The 12,515-nt window shown below is 49.0% G+C and overlaps 2 protein-coding genes across 2 annotated transcripts; both read left to right on the plus strand.

The window, feature by feature from the left end:
- The first annotated feature begins 295 nt into the window (after positions 1 to 295).
- Positions 296 to 6,030, plus strand: LOC100836491 (glutamate receptor 2.9). The gene is made up of 4 exons (XM_003576504.4): positions 296 to 813; positions 1,585 to 2,864; positions 3,787 to 4,494; positions 5,180 to 6,030. Exons 1-4 carry the CDS (start codon positions 474 to 476, stop codon positions 5,786 to 5,788), a joined length of 2,937 nt encoding a protein of 978 aa, XP_003576552.1. The 5' UTR covers positions 296 to 473; the 3' UTR covers positions 5,789 to 6,030.
- A 1,680-nt stretch (positions 6,031 to 7,710) lies between these two features.
- On the plus strand, positions 7,711 to 11,459 carry LOC100836801 (glutamate receptor 2.8). The gene is made up of 3 exons (XM_014902530.2): positions 7,711 to 8,147; positions 8,234 to 9,537; positions 10,212 to 11,459. Exons 1-3 carry the CDS (start codon positions 7,868 to 7,870, stop codon positions 11,325 to 11,327), a joined length of 2,700 nt encoding a protein of 899 aa, XP_014758016.1. The 5' UTR covers positions 7,711 to 7,867; the 3' UTR covers positions 11,328 to 11,459.
- Positions 11,460 to 12,515: the final 1,056 nt, after the last annotated feature.

Here is a 12,515-nt window from a genome sequence, read left to right on the forward strand (position 1 = left end):
GCTTGACCCCACACGCGTCAACACGCGGTTTCCATGGCGCGTGGAAATAGCAAGCATGGGATGGTTTTCGTTGTTTTGGAATTTGTGGTAACGTCTGGACAGACAATTGGTTTTTAATTAGGTTTCTCGAGATATTCTTACCAGCACCATGCGTGTGTCTCCAGGCATTTGGTTAACTTGACCACGCCATCGCTCTCAAGCCTCAACTGAGCAGAAATTCAAAAGTAAGACAAGTATACATGGAGAATTCAATGGCGGGGCGGCCGGCAGGCAATGCCGCAATAGTATCATTATCACACACAACCAGTTGTGTGTGAGCTTGTGGGGGAAAATGCGTAAGCTGGTCAACGCGATCGAAGAAACGGATTGGCTGGCCTATACGTGCATGTAAAGGCATCCACGAGGACCACGAAGGCATCGCTACTAGCTTCATCCAAAATATAGAAGCGGCAGCGCTTTGTCAGGCAGCTGCCATGGGAGCCGTGTCGACGCTTCTTCAGGCAGAAATGAGAGCTGTATTATCGGCGCTTCTTCGGGTCCTCCGGCGCCACGATTTCCTCCGCCTCGTCCTCGTGCTTCTCGTCTTCGGCTCTTCCGGCGTCACGGCGCAAGGCGGTGCTCGGCGGCAGCGGCAGGTGGTGGACGTCGGGGTGATCTTGGACATGAAGACATGGCTGGGGAATACCAGCTGGGCCTGCATGGAGATGGCTCTGGAGGATTTCTACGCCAACGCTACCCAAGCCCGCTACCGCACCAGGCTCAAGCTCCACCTCAGGGACACCGGACCCGACGCCGTCGACGCCGCGTCCGCAGGTACATGCGCTGCGCACAGCTCCCAGTTCAGCGTGAGCAGTAGCGTTTTCTTCTTCAGGGAAAATTCCCGAGCTGTAGCCAGGAAGAACAGAGCAGTGTGGCGTGGGCTCCATTATGGGCCGAATCTTTTTCATGGGCCGTAGATACCTACACGGGCGTCGATTAATTTAGGTTACTCCTCTCTCGCCTTCTCCGAAGACGTGCACGTATAATATGGCCCACCAGCCCATTTGTGCTAGTGCTACACAGCTGCGTCCGCCGGCAGCGGCGTGGCGGCGGCGCCGCCGCGGTTGCCCTTTTCTGTTTTCTTCGCTTCTCATGCGGGCGGCGGTCAGCGCCGCGCTCCTTACCTTGCTTGTCGCGACACCGCGCACTCCCACAATATAGTCAGAAGGTACACTCTATCGCGCTGTCATGAATGAACTCGTGGTTCCAGTTTCAGTCCATGCCAAGAAGACATTGATTTGTGACAGATGTATGCGAGATGGCGTTTTCCTGATTTTGGACACTTGGAAAACTAGAGCCATCAAACGAACATTTAGAAGTAGAAGTACTCTCTAACTTTGCTGATTTTATTCATTCATTTTCGAGGAAAAAAAGTGCTACAAGTTTAGGGTGAATCCGACGATAGAGTATTCTGAATCTTCTCCACCGCAGATTTTAAACCAAGTGCGACAGCCACTAAAAAGTTAGTACTAATATGTAATGTACCTATATAGTGAGCCTTAAACTTGTTCTAAAATCTCTTCCTAAGTAATACAAGTATTTCAGGTGTTGATCTACTGAAAAATGTCCACGTGCAAGCGATTGTTGGACCGCAGACGTCAACACAGGCAAAATTTCTCGCAGAGCTTGGGAACAAGTCATCGGTTCCAATCATCTCATTCTCTGCAGATTGCCCGTCGCGATCCGGACAAACTCCATACTTCATCCGGACAGCATGGAACGACTCCTCTCAAGCAGAAGCTATTGCCTCACTTGTTAAAAAGTACAATTGGAGGGAAGTTGTGCCTGTCTTTGAGGACGATGATTCCAATACCAGATTTATTCCAGACCTTGTTGATGCCCTCAGACAAGTTGATGCTCGTGTCTCATACAGGTGCAAGATCCATCCTTCAGCTAAAGAGGATGATATCAGGAGAGCTATCTCAGGCTTAAAATACAATTGGACAAGTGTATTTGTTGTGCGTATGTCGCATCTGTTAGCCTTCAAGTTTTTCCAGCTCGCTAAGGATGAAGGGATGATGGGCCAGGACTTTGTCTGGATTACTGCGTATGGCCTGACAGATATCTTTGATGTGGTTGGTTCTCCCGCACTTGATGTGATGCAAGGGGTTCTTGGGGTGAAACCTCATGTTCAAGATACCGTGGAACTTCAAAACTTTACAAGGAGATGGCGCAAAAAACACCGATTGGAAAATCCCGGCACCTCATTAAGTGAGCCCACAGTGTCTGGTCTCTATGCTTATGATACCATATGGGCATTAGCATTAGCAGCAGAGGAGACCAGGTACAACGATTCAAACTTTGTATCTGTAACAAACAATGGGTCCACTGATTTTGAGAGAATAGGTACTTCAAAGGCTGCTGAAAAATTGCGAGGCACACTCTTAAAGACCAATTTCCAGGGCATGAGTGGGAAATTTCAAATTCAGGACATGCAGTTACTATCATCAAAATATGAGATTATCAATATTGTTGGTCAGGAGAAAAGAGTAGCCGGTTTCTGGACTCCAGAATTTAGCATCTCCGGTAATTCAAGTTCCATGGCTGAGCTGGGCACCATCATATGGCCAGGAGGTAATAAAACTCCACCTAGAGGTTGGATGTTGCCAATGAATAAAACTCTCAAAATAGGCGTACCTGTGAAACCTGGGTTTGCCGAATTTGTAAAATTTGAAAATGGTATTGCCAAGGGATTCTGCATCGATGTATTTGAGGCAGTAGTTCGTGAATTACCCTACAATGTATCCTGTAACTATTCTGAGTTTGGAGATGGGAAAGTCAGTAAAGGAACTTATGACGATCTTGTGTACCGTGTTTATCTTAAGGTATGCATGTACTTGTTTTTGTTTCATTCTGCTTAATTGATCATTAGTCTTAGTACGCAGGCTTGTAGGATTATATGTGTACACAAAAGAGTTTACCTTGACAAGTTCCATTATTAAGCATACTCGTACTTATTAATTCTGTTCCACTCCAGCCGGAATGGACGGATCATTTCATTTTACTAGCCAAAACGGTATCAACAATGCTTCATCCCTTACCGGCGAAATTTCCAGTCATTCCGGCAATTTCACAGTGTTCCGTCCAAGAAAGTCAAGCTGGTCGTCCTGGTACCGGCCAAAAAAATGAGTTGCACACACTATCTCAGTTTACAGAAACCCACAGACTCTTTAAATAGCCAGATAGCTAATGCATATTAATTCCTGGATGCTAGTGAGATTATATGGGCTTCATTGAGTTTATTCCCACAAGGATGTGCTGGGCCTTGTTCACAACACCCACACAGACAAGGACAGAACCTGAGTGTATATTTATTCTGGCCCAACAAGAATCTTTTTTTTCTATTTCGTACATATTTGTTATATGTAAATGTATATGTCTTGTCCGGAATGGAACACCAGAATAAACCGGCTGAATCTGAAACCTCCTGTTCCGAGGACCAAACCAGAATGGAATTAATTAGTTTGCTATTAAGTACTTAGTTACCAGTTCCAAACAGCAAAAGCATACAATTACCCCTTTTATTGTGTTCTAGAAAATATTCATTACGCCTCCTAGTCTGTAGACATATGCTTTTGCCTGACTATCCGCAAAAAATAAAAATAAAACTTTTGCCTGACTACTTGACTAGCATTCTCCAGGAGATTAATAGCTTAGCCTATTCTAGAGTTATATTGTACATATACACTTGTAAAGCATTATAGTCTGTACTCAGAAGTATCTCAACTTTATATGGGTTTGTGGCAGGAATATGATGCAGTGGTAGGTGATATAACAATCTTGGCCAACCGTTCTAAATATGTGGACTTCACCCTTCCTTATACAGAGTCAGGGGTGCGCATGCTAGTTCCAGTCCGGGACCAGAGACAGAAGACTGCATGGACATTCTTAAAGCCTTTGACAACTGACCTATGGTTAGGAACTGGGGCCTTCTTTATCTTCACAGGTTTTGTAGTCTGGTTTATTGAGCATAGAACAAATAAAGATTTCAGAGGGCCCCCAGCCAGTCAAATTGGATCTGTCTTCTACTTCTCCTTCTCAACACTCGTATTTGCTCATAAGGAGAGGATCGTGAACAACTTATCAAGAATTGTTCTAGTTGTTTGGCTATTTGTAGTGCTGATAGTGCAGCAGAGTTATACTGCAAGTCTAAGCTCAATTCTCACAGTGGAACAACTTCAGCCAACAGTCACCAATTTAGAGGAAGTTATCAGGAAAGGAAGCTATGTCGGGTACCTCAATGATTCTTTCTTGCCTGGGCTTTTAAAAAGATTGAAAATTGATGAATCAAAGATGATTGCCTTCGACTCCCCAGCTGAGTACAATGAAGCCTTATCAACTGGAAAAGTTGCCGTCATTGTTGACGAGATACCATACCTTAAGGTCTTCCTTTCACGGTATTGCCAAAACTACACTATGATTGGACCGACCTACAAGTTTGATGGATTTGGTTATGTAAGTTCCGTTTTTCTACTTGCTGTACAGTATCACATTTATGGCACTGCTAAATCCTAGATGTTGAATCATTTTTGGCTGGTATAGTTTGTAGCATCCCTGTAGTTGCTCAAATTTGTATATTTATAAAACATCTGAGTGAAATTTCGATTAAGATTGTAGTTTCAACCAATCTTTAAATTGTACTTCGGAATTCCTGAATTTGTTGGATCCGAACACGCTAAAGTAAGAATAAATGCAAGATTAGATTTGTCTTATCAAGAACCTGAAATGCACGATCATGTTTTTTCATAATCAATGCACGGTCATGTTGCACAGCAAGTGGGCATGTTATTGGTGTTCTATTGAGAATAGAAGGCTTGTTTGCTTCTTGAAGTATTGAACAGCGTGACAAATCTACTTGATCAGGTTTTCATCTGGTTTACTTATCAGACTAGACTGTCTGAAATTTGCTCCTTATGATGATTGTAGTACTAAGATAATTAACTATTTTGACAGTGTATGCCATTATGATCCATATGATAACCTCACCCTACTCCTGAAAGACTAGACTACTTTCATGAATGATCAACATAACTGCCTCAACGTTATTTTGGGCTGGTATAGATGTTAATATAGCTGGCTCAGCACTATGCCAGACTTGTATTTCACCACTGACGCTTTTTCGGATCCTCATTTGCTGCAGGCATTCCCTCGAGGCTCTCCACTCACACCTGATATTTCAAGGGGAATACTGAAATTCGCATCAGATAGCAAAATGGTTGAGCTGCAGAAAACATTGTATGGAGATATGTCATGCCCTGACAAGGATGACTCCCAAATTTCAAGCAGCCTTACATTGCACAGCTTTCAGGGGCTGTTCATAATCACCGGAGCATCTTCAATGCTTGCACTAATCCTTCATGCTGTCATAACCGTTTATAATAATCAACATGATCTGAGCAGTGACAACAGTCTGACTTCATGGCGCAGATGGCTTGCCATTATCTCTAAGCTCTTCCATGAGGGCGATAGTCCTAATACTCCAGATAAAGATGAGCTCGCAATGGCAAATGTTGATAGTATAATTGAGAGCCCACTAAGCATACCTAATCACGTTATCGAACGCCTTGATTCAGGCACAGATACAGGAAGCCTACCAGAAGTTGAAGGAACAGCAGACAGGGACCTCTCGGTTCAGGACGCGGAACCAACGCCATCTGCGTACGTGCATTCTGAGAGGGGACATAATGGAGTAGCTTCTCTGTCTCGCAGTGGGAGCTCAATCCGCAGGAGACAGAGAATCATGGAATGAACTACATGGTGAGAGCATGACTGTAATTATTTATTCATTTAGCTCTCAGTAGGAGTATATGTTTATGATTTATCTCTTTGGAATGCATGGCTTGATGTAAGACATTGCCACATTGGCAATGAATGGAAGTTGTGAAGAGCAAGCGATTCTGATGCTTGTGGTTCTGAAAAGACAAAATCATGTAAATTACTATCCTGCGTGTTGTTTTTGCATTCCCATAATTCCATCAAATTATTAAATGCTGCCGTATTGTGATGATGCTGCTTTCCAGTGAGGTTACATACAGATATTACTCCCTCTCGATTCATATTAATTGTCAAAATATTACATGTATTTAGACGCTTCTTAGACATCGATACGTTCATATTTGGACAAATTTGAAACAATTAATAAGAATCGGAGTACTGAATTTTCATTAGCTGCGAGATGCCCCTACCAATATCACGTGACGTGCTTCCAACATATGTGCACATTCACGATGTTTTAAGACTCCTAGCTTTCACGACTAAAAATAACTTGTCGGTGTCCTGTGATGCCGGTGGCAAATCTGCACCTGGGAAGGGGCAGATTCAGTTCTTAGATCACCTCCAGGCAGTCAGTAGCAATGTACGCCTCCGGCAGTGCACAGTCAAGCGCAATGCATGGCAAGTTTGATCACCTCCAGTACTGACTGATAGTTGGCGGCACTGTGATAACCTGTCATAGTTTGGCTGTAGCTCTTCCGATCCGTTCCAAGTACTGGTAGTATTATTTTTTAAGGCAAATTCTCCCCGACAAGGGAATTTTCGTCTTTGCACATTTTCGTGATGATAAAAGAAATATTTTTTTCAATTCTCGATTCCAGCCCGCCGCTCCCTTCGCGGCTGCCGGTGCTGTCGCTGCGCCCGCGCGCGCCGCCCCCTTCTCAGCCCTGCCCCCTCATCGCGAGCCGCTGCCGCCGCCTTCACTGCAGGCCGCCGCTTCGATTACTCGCTGCCCACACCGCCGCTGTATCAGCCCACCGCTGCCGCCGCCGCCGCCCGTTACGCACGCCGCGTGCGCAGCCGCCGCCTTCCTAGCCCGCGGCGGCCGCCGCTGTCCTTCCAGCGTGCCCCCTCCCCTTGCGCCCGCAACGCGCGTAGCGGCCGCCGACGTCCTTTGTGCCCGCAGCGCGCAGCCGCCGCCCTTTGCGCCGGCGGTGCGGCCGCCGCCGCTGCCCCTTGCGCCCGCCGCGCGCGCAGCCGCCGCCGCCGCCTTCTTCCTAGCCCACGGCGGCCGCCGCTGCCCTTCCGGCATGCCGCCTCCCCTGCCCGCAGCGCGCGCAGCAGGAGCTCTTCGACGGTATTTACGTTTCTTCACTGGTTCTGAATACTCCGTCCTGATGCTCCACGTCTCTTGACTGGAGTTTCAGGGAGTATACTAATCTGAGTTGTTGAATTAAAAACTAAACGGTCTAAATTAATTCTCAGGTACCTTAGAAAAACTTTTTAAATTTTTTAAAGGATAGACGTCGTTTGCGAGTTTCGTGAATTTTCACATCTAGACAAACTTTACACGGGTGGCAATTTACTTGGTCCAAAGAAAACCGTTGGAAACTTTTCCAGGTTACAAATTTCTTGTTTGGATAGAGAACTAGAGACTTAGGGAGGAAGGCAAAAACATCAAGACTGTTGAATTAGAAAAGCAGCAGCAGTACTGGACAGACTATTCACGCAAAATTGATGAGAGTTCACACTATCAAAATCGTTGTTAAACTTCAATAAAACGAATAAGGGCTAAAATCCAACCCGAACTGTTGAACGCATCTATTTTGGGCCGAAAACAACTACGGAGTAAAACTGAAGTGAACAAAGCCAAACTGGTGGACTGAGATGAACACGATATCCGCACTTGTCTCTCAAGGAGCAGCAGCTATATTCACATCCTTTCAAAAAAAAAGAAAGAAAGAACGAAGAAGAAGCTAAATTCACACGTGCGAGGGCTAAGAATGACGAGTCAGCACGACTTACGTTTGCGCGGAAGGGGCAACCTCTATCGCGCGCAGAAGTGATTGACTGCTCTGTCCCGCCTCTCCAGCGTTCCTGCCTCGGATCTCTCCCCATGGCCGGGGACGCGCGCGCTCGTCCCGGTCCTCTCTTCGTCCTCCTCGCCTTCGCCGCCGCCCTACTAATGACGTCGCGGGCGCAGCAGCCGCCGTCGCCGCCCACGGATGTCAAGGTGGGGCTCATCATCAACGCCACTTCGCCGGTCGGCAAAATCGTCAGCACAACCATCCCCATGGCCCTCCAAGACTTCTACGCCACCTTCCCGGACTCCCGCGCTCGGGTTCAGATCCTGCAGCACGACTCCGGCGGCGAAACCGTCGCCGCCGCCGCCGCCGGTATGGCCCACGCTCTAGCTCTTCAGCATACCGTAGCGTTCTTGGGTTGTTTGGTTTGACCGGTCTTGTTGCGTGCGTGCGTGCAGCGTTGCAGCTGATGACGACGCATGGAGCGCGCGCGATCCTGGGCCCGCAGTCGTCCGCCGAGTCGTCGTTCGTCGCCGACCTCGCCACGCGGGCCGAGGTCCCCGTCGTGTCGTTCTCGGCCACGAGCCCGTCCGTGTCGCCCGCCAGGGCCAGGTTCTTCGTCCGCGCCGCGCAGAGCGACGCGGCGCAGGCGGTCGCCGTGGCCGCGCTCGCGACGCACTTCGGGTGGCGCCGCGTGGTGCCCATCTACCAGGACGACGACTTCGGCGCCGCCTTCGTGCCGTACCTCGTGGACGCGCTCACCGAAGCGCGCGCCGAGGTCCCCTACCGCTGCGCGCTCCCGGCCGCGGCGACCCGCGACGCCGTGGTCGCGGCGCTGCACAACGCGGAGTCCGAGCAGACGCGCGTGTTCGTGCTGCACGCGCGCTCCGAGCTGGCGAGGCTCGTGTTCGACGTCGCGGCCGAGGTCGGCATGGTCGCCGACGGGTACGCGTGGGTCATCACCGCGGCGCTCACGGGCCTCCTCAGCTCCATCGACGCGCCGCGGGGCGTCATCGGGCTCGCGCCATACGTGCCGGTCACGCCGCGGCTGCGGGACGTCAGGAAGCGGTGGGCGCACCGGTACATGCGCGATCACCCGGAAGACGACGCGTCGCACGCGGAGATGCGCTGCTACACCGTGTGGGCTTACGACGCCGCATGGGCCGTCGCGCACGCGGCGGAGCGACTCAGCCCCGGCGACTTGTTATCACCGCCGGGGCTGGTAGGCGGCGAGGGCGGCTCCACCGACATCGCTGGGCTCGGCACGTCCATGTCAGGCGACAAGTTCCTCCGAGCTATCAACGGCACGAAATTCGAGGGCCTCGGCGGCATGTTTGAGCTTATCGACGGCGAGCCCGCAGTGCCGACGTTCCGCGTGCTGAACGTGATCGAAAACGGAAAGGAGAGGGGCGTCGGGTTCTGGACGATGCAGCACGGGCTGCGTCGGAATCTGGGCCGTGGTTCCTATGGATCGATCGGCCAGCTCGGGCCGGTGATCTGGCCGGGAGAGTCGACGGTCCGGCCTAGAGGGTGGGTAGAGCCCACGAGAGCGCGGAAACTGCGGGTGGCGGTGCCGTGGAGGGGCTACCGAGAGATCATGCACCTTGACGTGGACACGGTGACGAACCAGACGACGGCCGGCGGGTTCGTGATCGAGGTGTTCGAGGCGGCGGTGCGGTTGCTGCCGTACGCGCTGCCGTTCGAGTACGTGAAGGCGGAGTCCATGCCCTACGACAAGCTCGTCGAGGCCGTCGCTAATGGGGTAAGTAGTTGCCTGCAACGCTTCATCTATGTGTGTGATTGTGTCTAGTATATTGGATAGTTTACTCAGATGTACCCTAGGTCGCTCACTATATTAATTTCTTTGACGAAAATTATATACTCCCTCCTTCCCAATGTTAGATGCTGTCTATACGTATTTTAGTTTTCCGTACATACATATACATACGTCCGTATTTAGATAAATTTGAGTCATTTAATATGGAACGGAGGTATGTCCACGGAAGGTTTCTGTTAAAATAATGTAGCTGCACGGCTACTTGTTATCTCACAGAATGTTTGACTGTCGAGAGTTCGCTCTTATACGGTCCAAATTACTGCTCCCCTAGTATTTTGGTTCCTTTGCTGTTAAGTTCTCTCACATAGAAGAACATCCTTAGAGTCGTCAGTTGACTAATTGGCATCCTCCTCAAGTTTGTTATACTCCCTCCGTCTCATATTAAGTGATTTAAATTTGTCTGAATATGAACGTATTTATATACTAAAATTTGTCTAAATACATGTAATATTACGACACTTAATATAAGAAGGAGGGAGTACTGAATTGTAACATCATGGACCGGAGACAGCGGGTCTATTTTTTAGCTTGTTTCCTATGTTTACTTTTGTTTCCTTAGCTTGTTACCCTCTCTTGATTGTCACCCATTTGTTGTGCAGACGTACGACGCGGCGGTGGCGGACATCACCATCACGGCGAACCGGTCGATGCAGGTGGACTTCACGCAACATTTCTTAACGACGGCCATCGCCATGATGGTGCGGCTACATGACCAGCGGAGGAGCAGCAACAGGTCGACATGGGTCTTCTTCAAGCCGCTCAGCTTCGACCTCTGGCTCGTAAGCGGCGCCTTCTTCCTCTTCACCGGCTTCGTCGTCTGGGCCATCGAGCGTCGCCACAACGCCGACTTCCGTGGCACACGCTACAACCAGGCCGGCACCATCTTCTACTTCGGCTTCTCCACCCTCGTCTTCGCCCAAAAGAAGGAGTTGAAGAGTAACCTGTCGAGGTTCGCAGTGGTGGTGTGGGTCTTTGTCGTGCTCATCCTGCAGTCCAGCTACACGGCCAGCCTCACGTCCATGCTCACGGTGCCACAGCTGGAGCCGGTCATCAAAGACTACGCCGAGTTGCTGCGGGGCACGGAGAAGGTCGGCATCATGAACAACTCCTTCACGCAGGGGGCCATGCTAGCGTCGGGGTTCCCGCAGTCCAGGCTCGTGCGATATCAGACCCTCCAGAGCTTCTACGAGGCGCTGCTCAATGGCAGCATCGATGCCATCATCAACGAGACACCCTACTTCAAGGTCTTCCCCAAGTCCTACCGCAACAACTTCACCATGGCCGGTCAGCTCAACAGGACTGGCGGCCTCGCGTTCGCGTTCCCCAAGGGGTCGCCATACGTGCCGGACCTATCGCATGCGATCTTGAAGCTCACCGAGAACGACGAGATGAACAAGATTGAGCGCAAGTGGTTCGGCGACGACAACCGTGCTTCGCAGGGCGAAGGACCCTTCACATCGAAGGGCCTACGCTTCGACAACTTCTGGGGCTTGTTCCTTATCACCGGAACCACTTCGCTCCTGTGCTGCTTTGTCTACCTTGTCACCTTTGTCATGACCAACTGGCGAACCATCATTGTGTCACACTTGTCTTGGAAGGGCAGGCTCAAGATGCTGGCCAAGCTTTTCGACGACAAGGACCCCTCAGTGTCGGCCCCACACAAGTGCACAAAGTGCAGCCGCACTGGCCCTCCAGTAATGGACTCCGACAAATAATGTACTCTGGGTTTGGTGGTATTGCAATTCTCTTTATGTCGCTATGTAGTAGTGTACACCTGTCCAATATGACATAAAAGAGCAAGCATAACAAACTATCTCAGCGACTGATCAGATCAACTTTTTCTCAAAGCACACATATGGTTGCACAGTTTTTTTTATGGTCCAACATATAGCTGCAAGCCTAGCTATCTGCAAAAGACATCCATGGTCATTTTATGATGGATCCTGAGACTACAAATACCGTAAATGGTTGTATCCTAATTCATCCCATATTGAATTCATTCAAGAGGAAAAGTTCCTTTCTAAAAAAACGTCGGCTTTCAGGAAAGACTCCTCCAAGGAATTCTGCTGGATTCTGAGTATAGTTGAGAATCATCAAAGGAGTTGAGAGTCATAGAGTTTTGCGCCCTGCACTCGTTGCTCTCCTAACATAGGAGTAGATCACGCTCCACAAGGCGATTGAACATATTTAATAAACATCAACATGTTTCCTTTGTCGGTGTATGACGGCCTTCACTTATAAAGGACGACGTACACAACCAACTAGAACTTTCATTTTAGTACATTGACACCCCTAGTTCTGTTGTTGTTGTTGGGAATATGCCCTAGAGGCAATCATGTATGATGTAATTCCCAATGTATTCATAAATATTATTAAGTTATCCTTGTTTGAACATCTGATATGTATCATTGAATATGTGATTTGATTGTGGAATTATGTATTCATGTTGTTCATACTAAATTGTCCTTAGTCATTGAGGTTGTCCTGGACACATAATCTAGACTAATGTGAAAGTTGGCTGATGACTCGGTTCCACTTGTCATGGGCATGGTGATGTCATTCCAGCTTACACGGACTCGGCTAAAGAGTTTAGCGAGTCGGACTGACCCATATTGAGATGCAACGAGTAGGTCGTCATTTGCATGTCTCAATCAATGTAATCCTTAGACCTGAGGTTATCGCACAATCCGAGTTGTGGATCACCAACTTAGGTTCTGTCAAACGTTGTTCCGTAACAGGGCAGTTATAAAGGCAGAGTTCGAGTTGACTGAGAATCAAGCTGTGTGATGTGGATAACCAAGATGGGATTTTGCCCCTCCGACTGGAGAGATATTCTCTGGGCCCTCTCGAGTGATATGATTCGGGAAGCATTGCCATGCGCGACTTGGTTAACTGTTAACCGG

This window comes from Brachypodium distachyon, chromosome 4, assembly GCF_000005505.3.
Source record: "Brachypodium distachyon strain Bd21 chromosome 4, Brachypodium_distachyon_v3.0, whole genome shotgun sequence".
Taxonomy (NCBI): Eukaryota; Viridiplantae; Streptophyta; class Magnoliopsida; order Poales; family Poaceae; genus Brachypodium; species Brachypodium distachyon.

Bases quoted from the DNA above. Each gene is read 5' to 3' on its own strand.
- LOC100836491 (XM_003576504.4), top strand. From the start codon at position 474: ATGGGAGCCGTGTCGACGCTTCTTCAGGCAGAAATGAGAGCTGTATTA. The intron at 2,865-3,786 runs GTATGCATGTAC...GGTTTGTGGCAG, and splicing joins TGTACCGTGTTTATCTTAAG to GAATATGATGCAGTGGTAGG. The intron at 4,495-5,179 runs GTAAGTTCCGTT...CATTTGCTGCAG, and splicing joins AGTTTGATGGATTTGGTTAT to GCATTCCCTCGAGGCTCTCC.
- LOC100836801 (XM_014902530.2), top strand. From the start codon at position 7,868: ATGGCCGGGGACGCGCGCGCTCGTCCCGGTCCTCTCTTCGTCCTCCTC. The intron at 8,148-8,233 runs GTATGGCCCACG...GCGTGCGTGCAG, and splicing joins CGTCGCCGCCGCCGCCGCCG to CGTTGCAGCTGATGACGACG. The intron at 9,538-10,211 runs GTAAGTAGTTGC...TTTGTTGTGCAG, and splicing joins TCGAGGCCGTCGCTAATGGG to ACGTACGACGCGGCGGTGGC.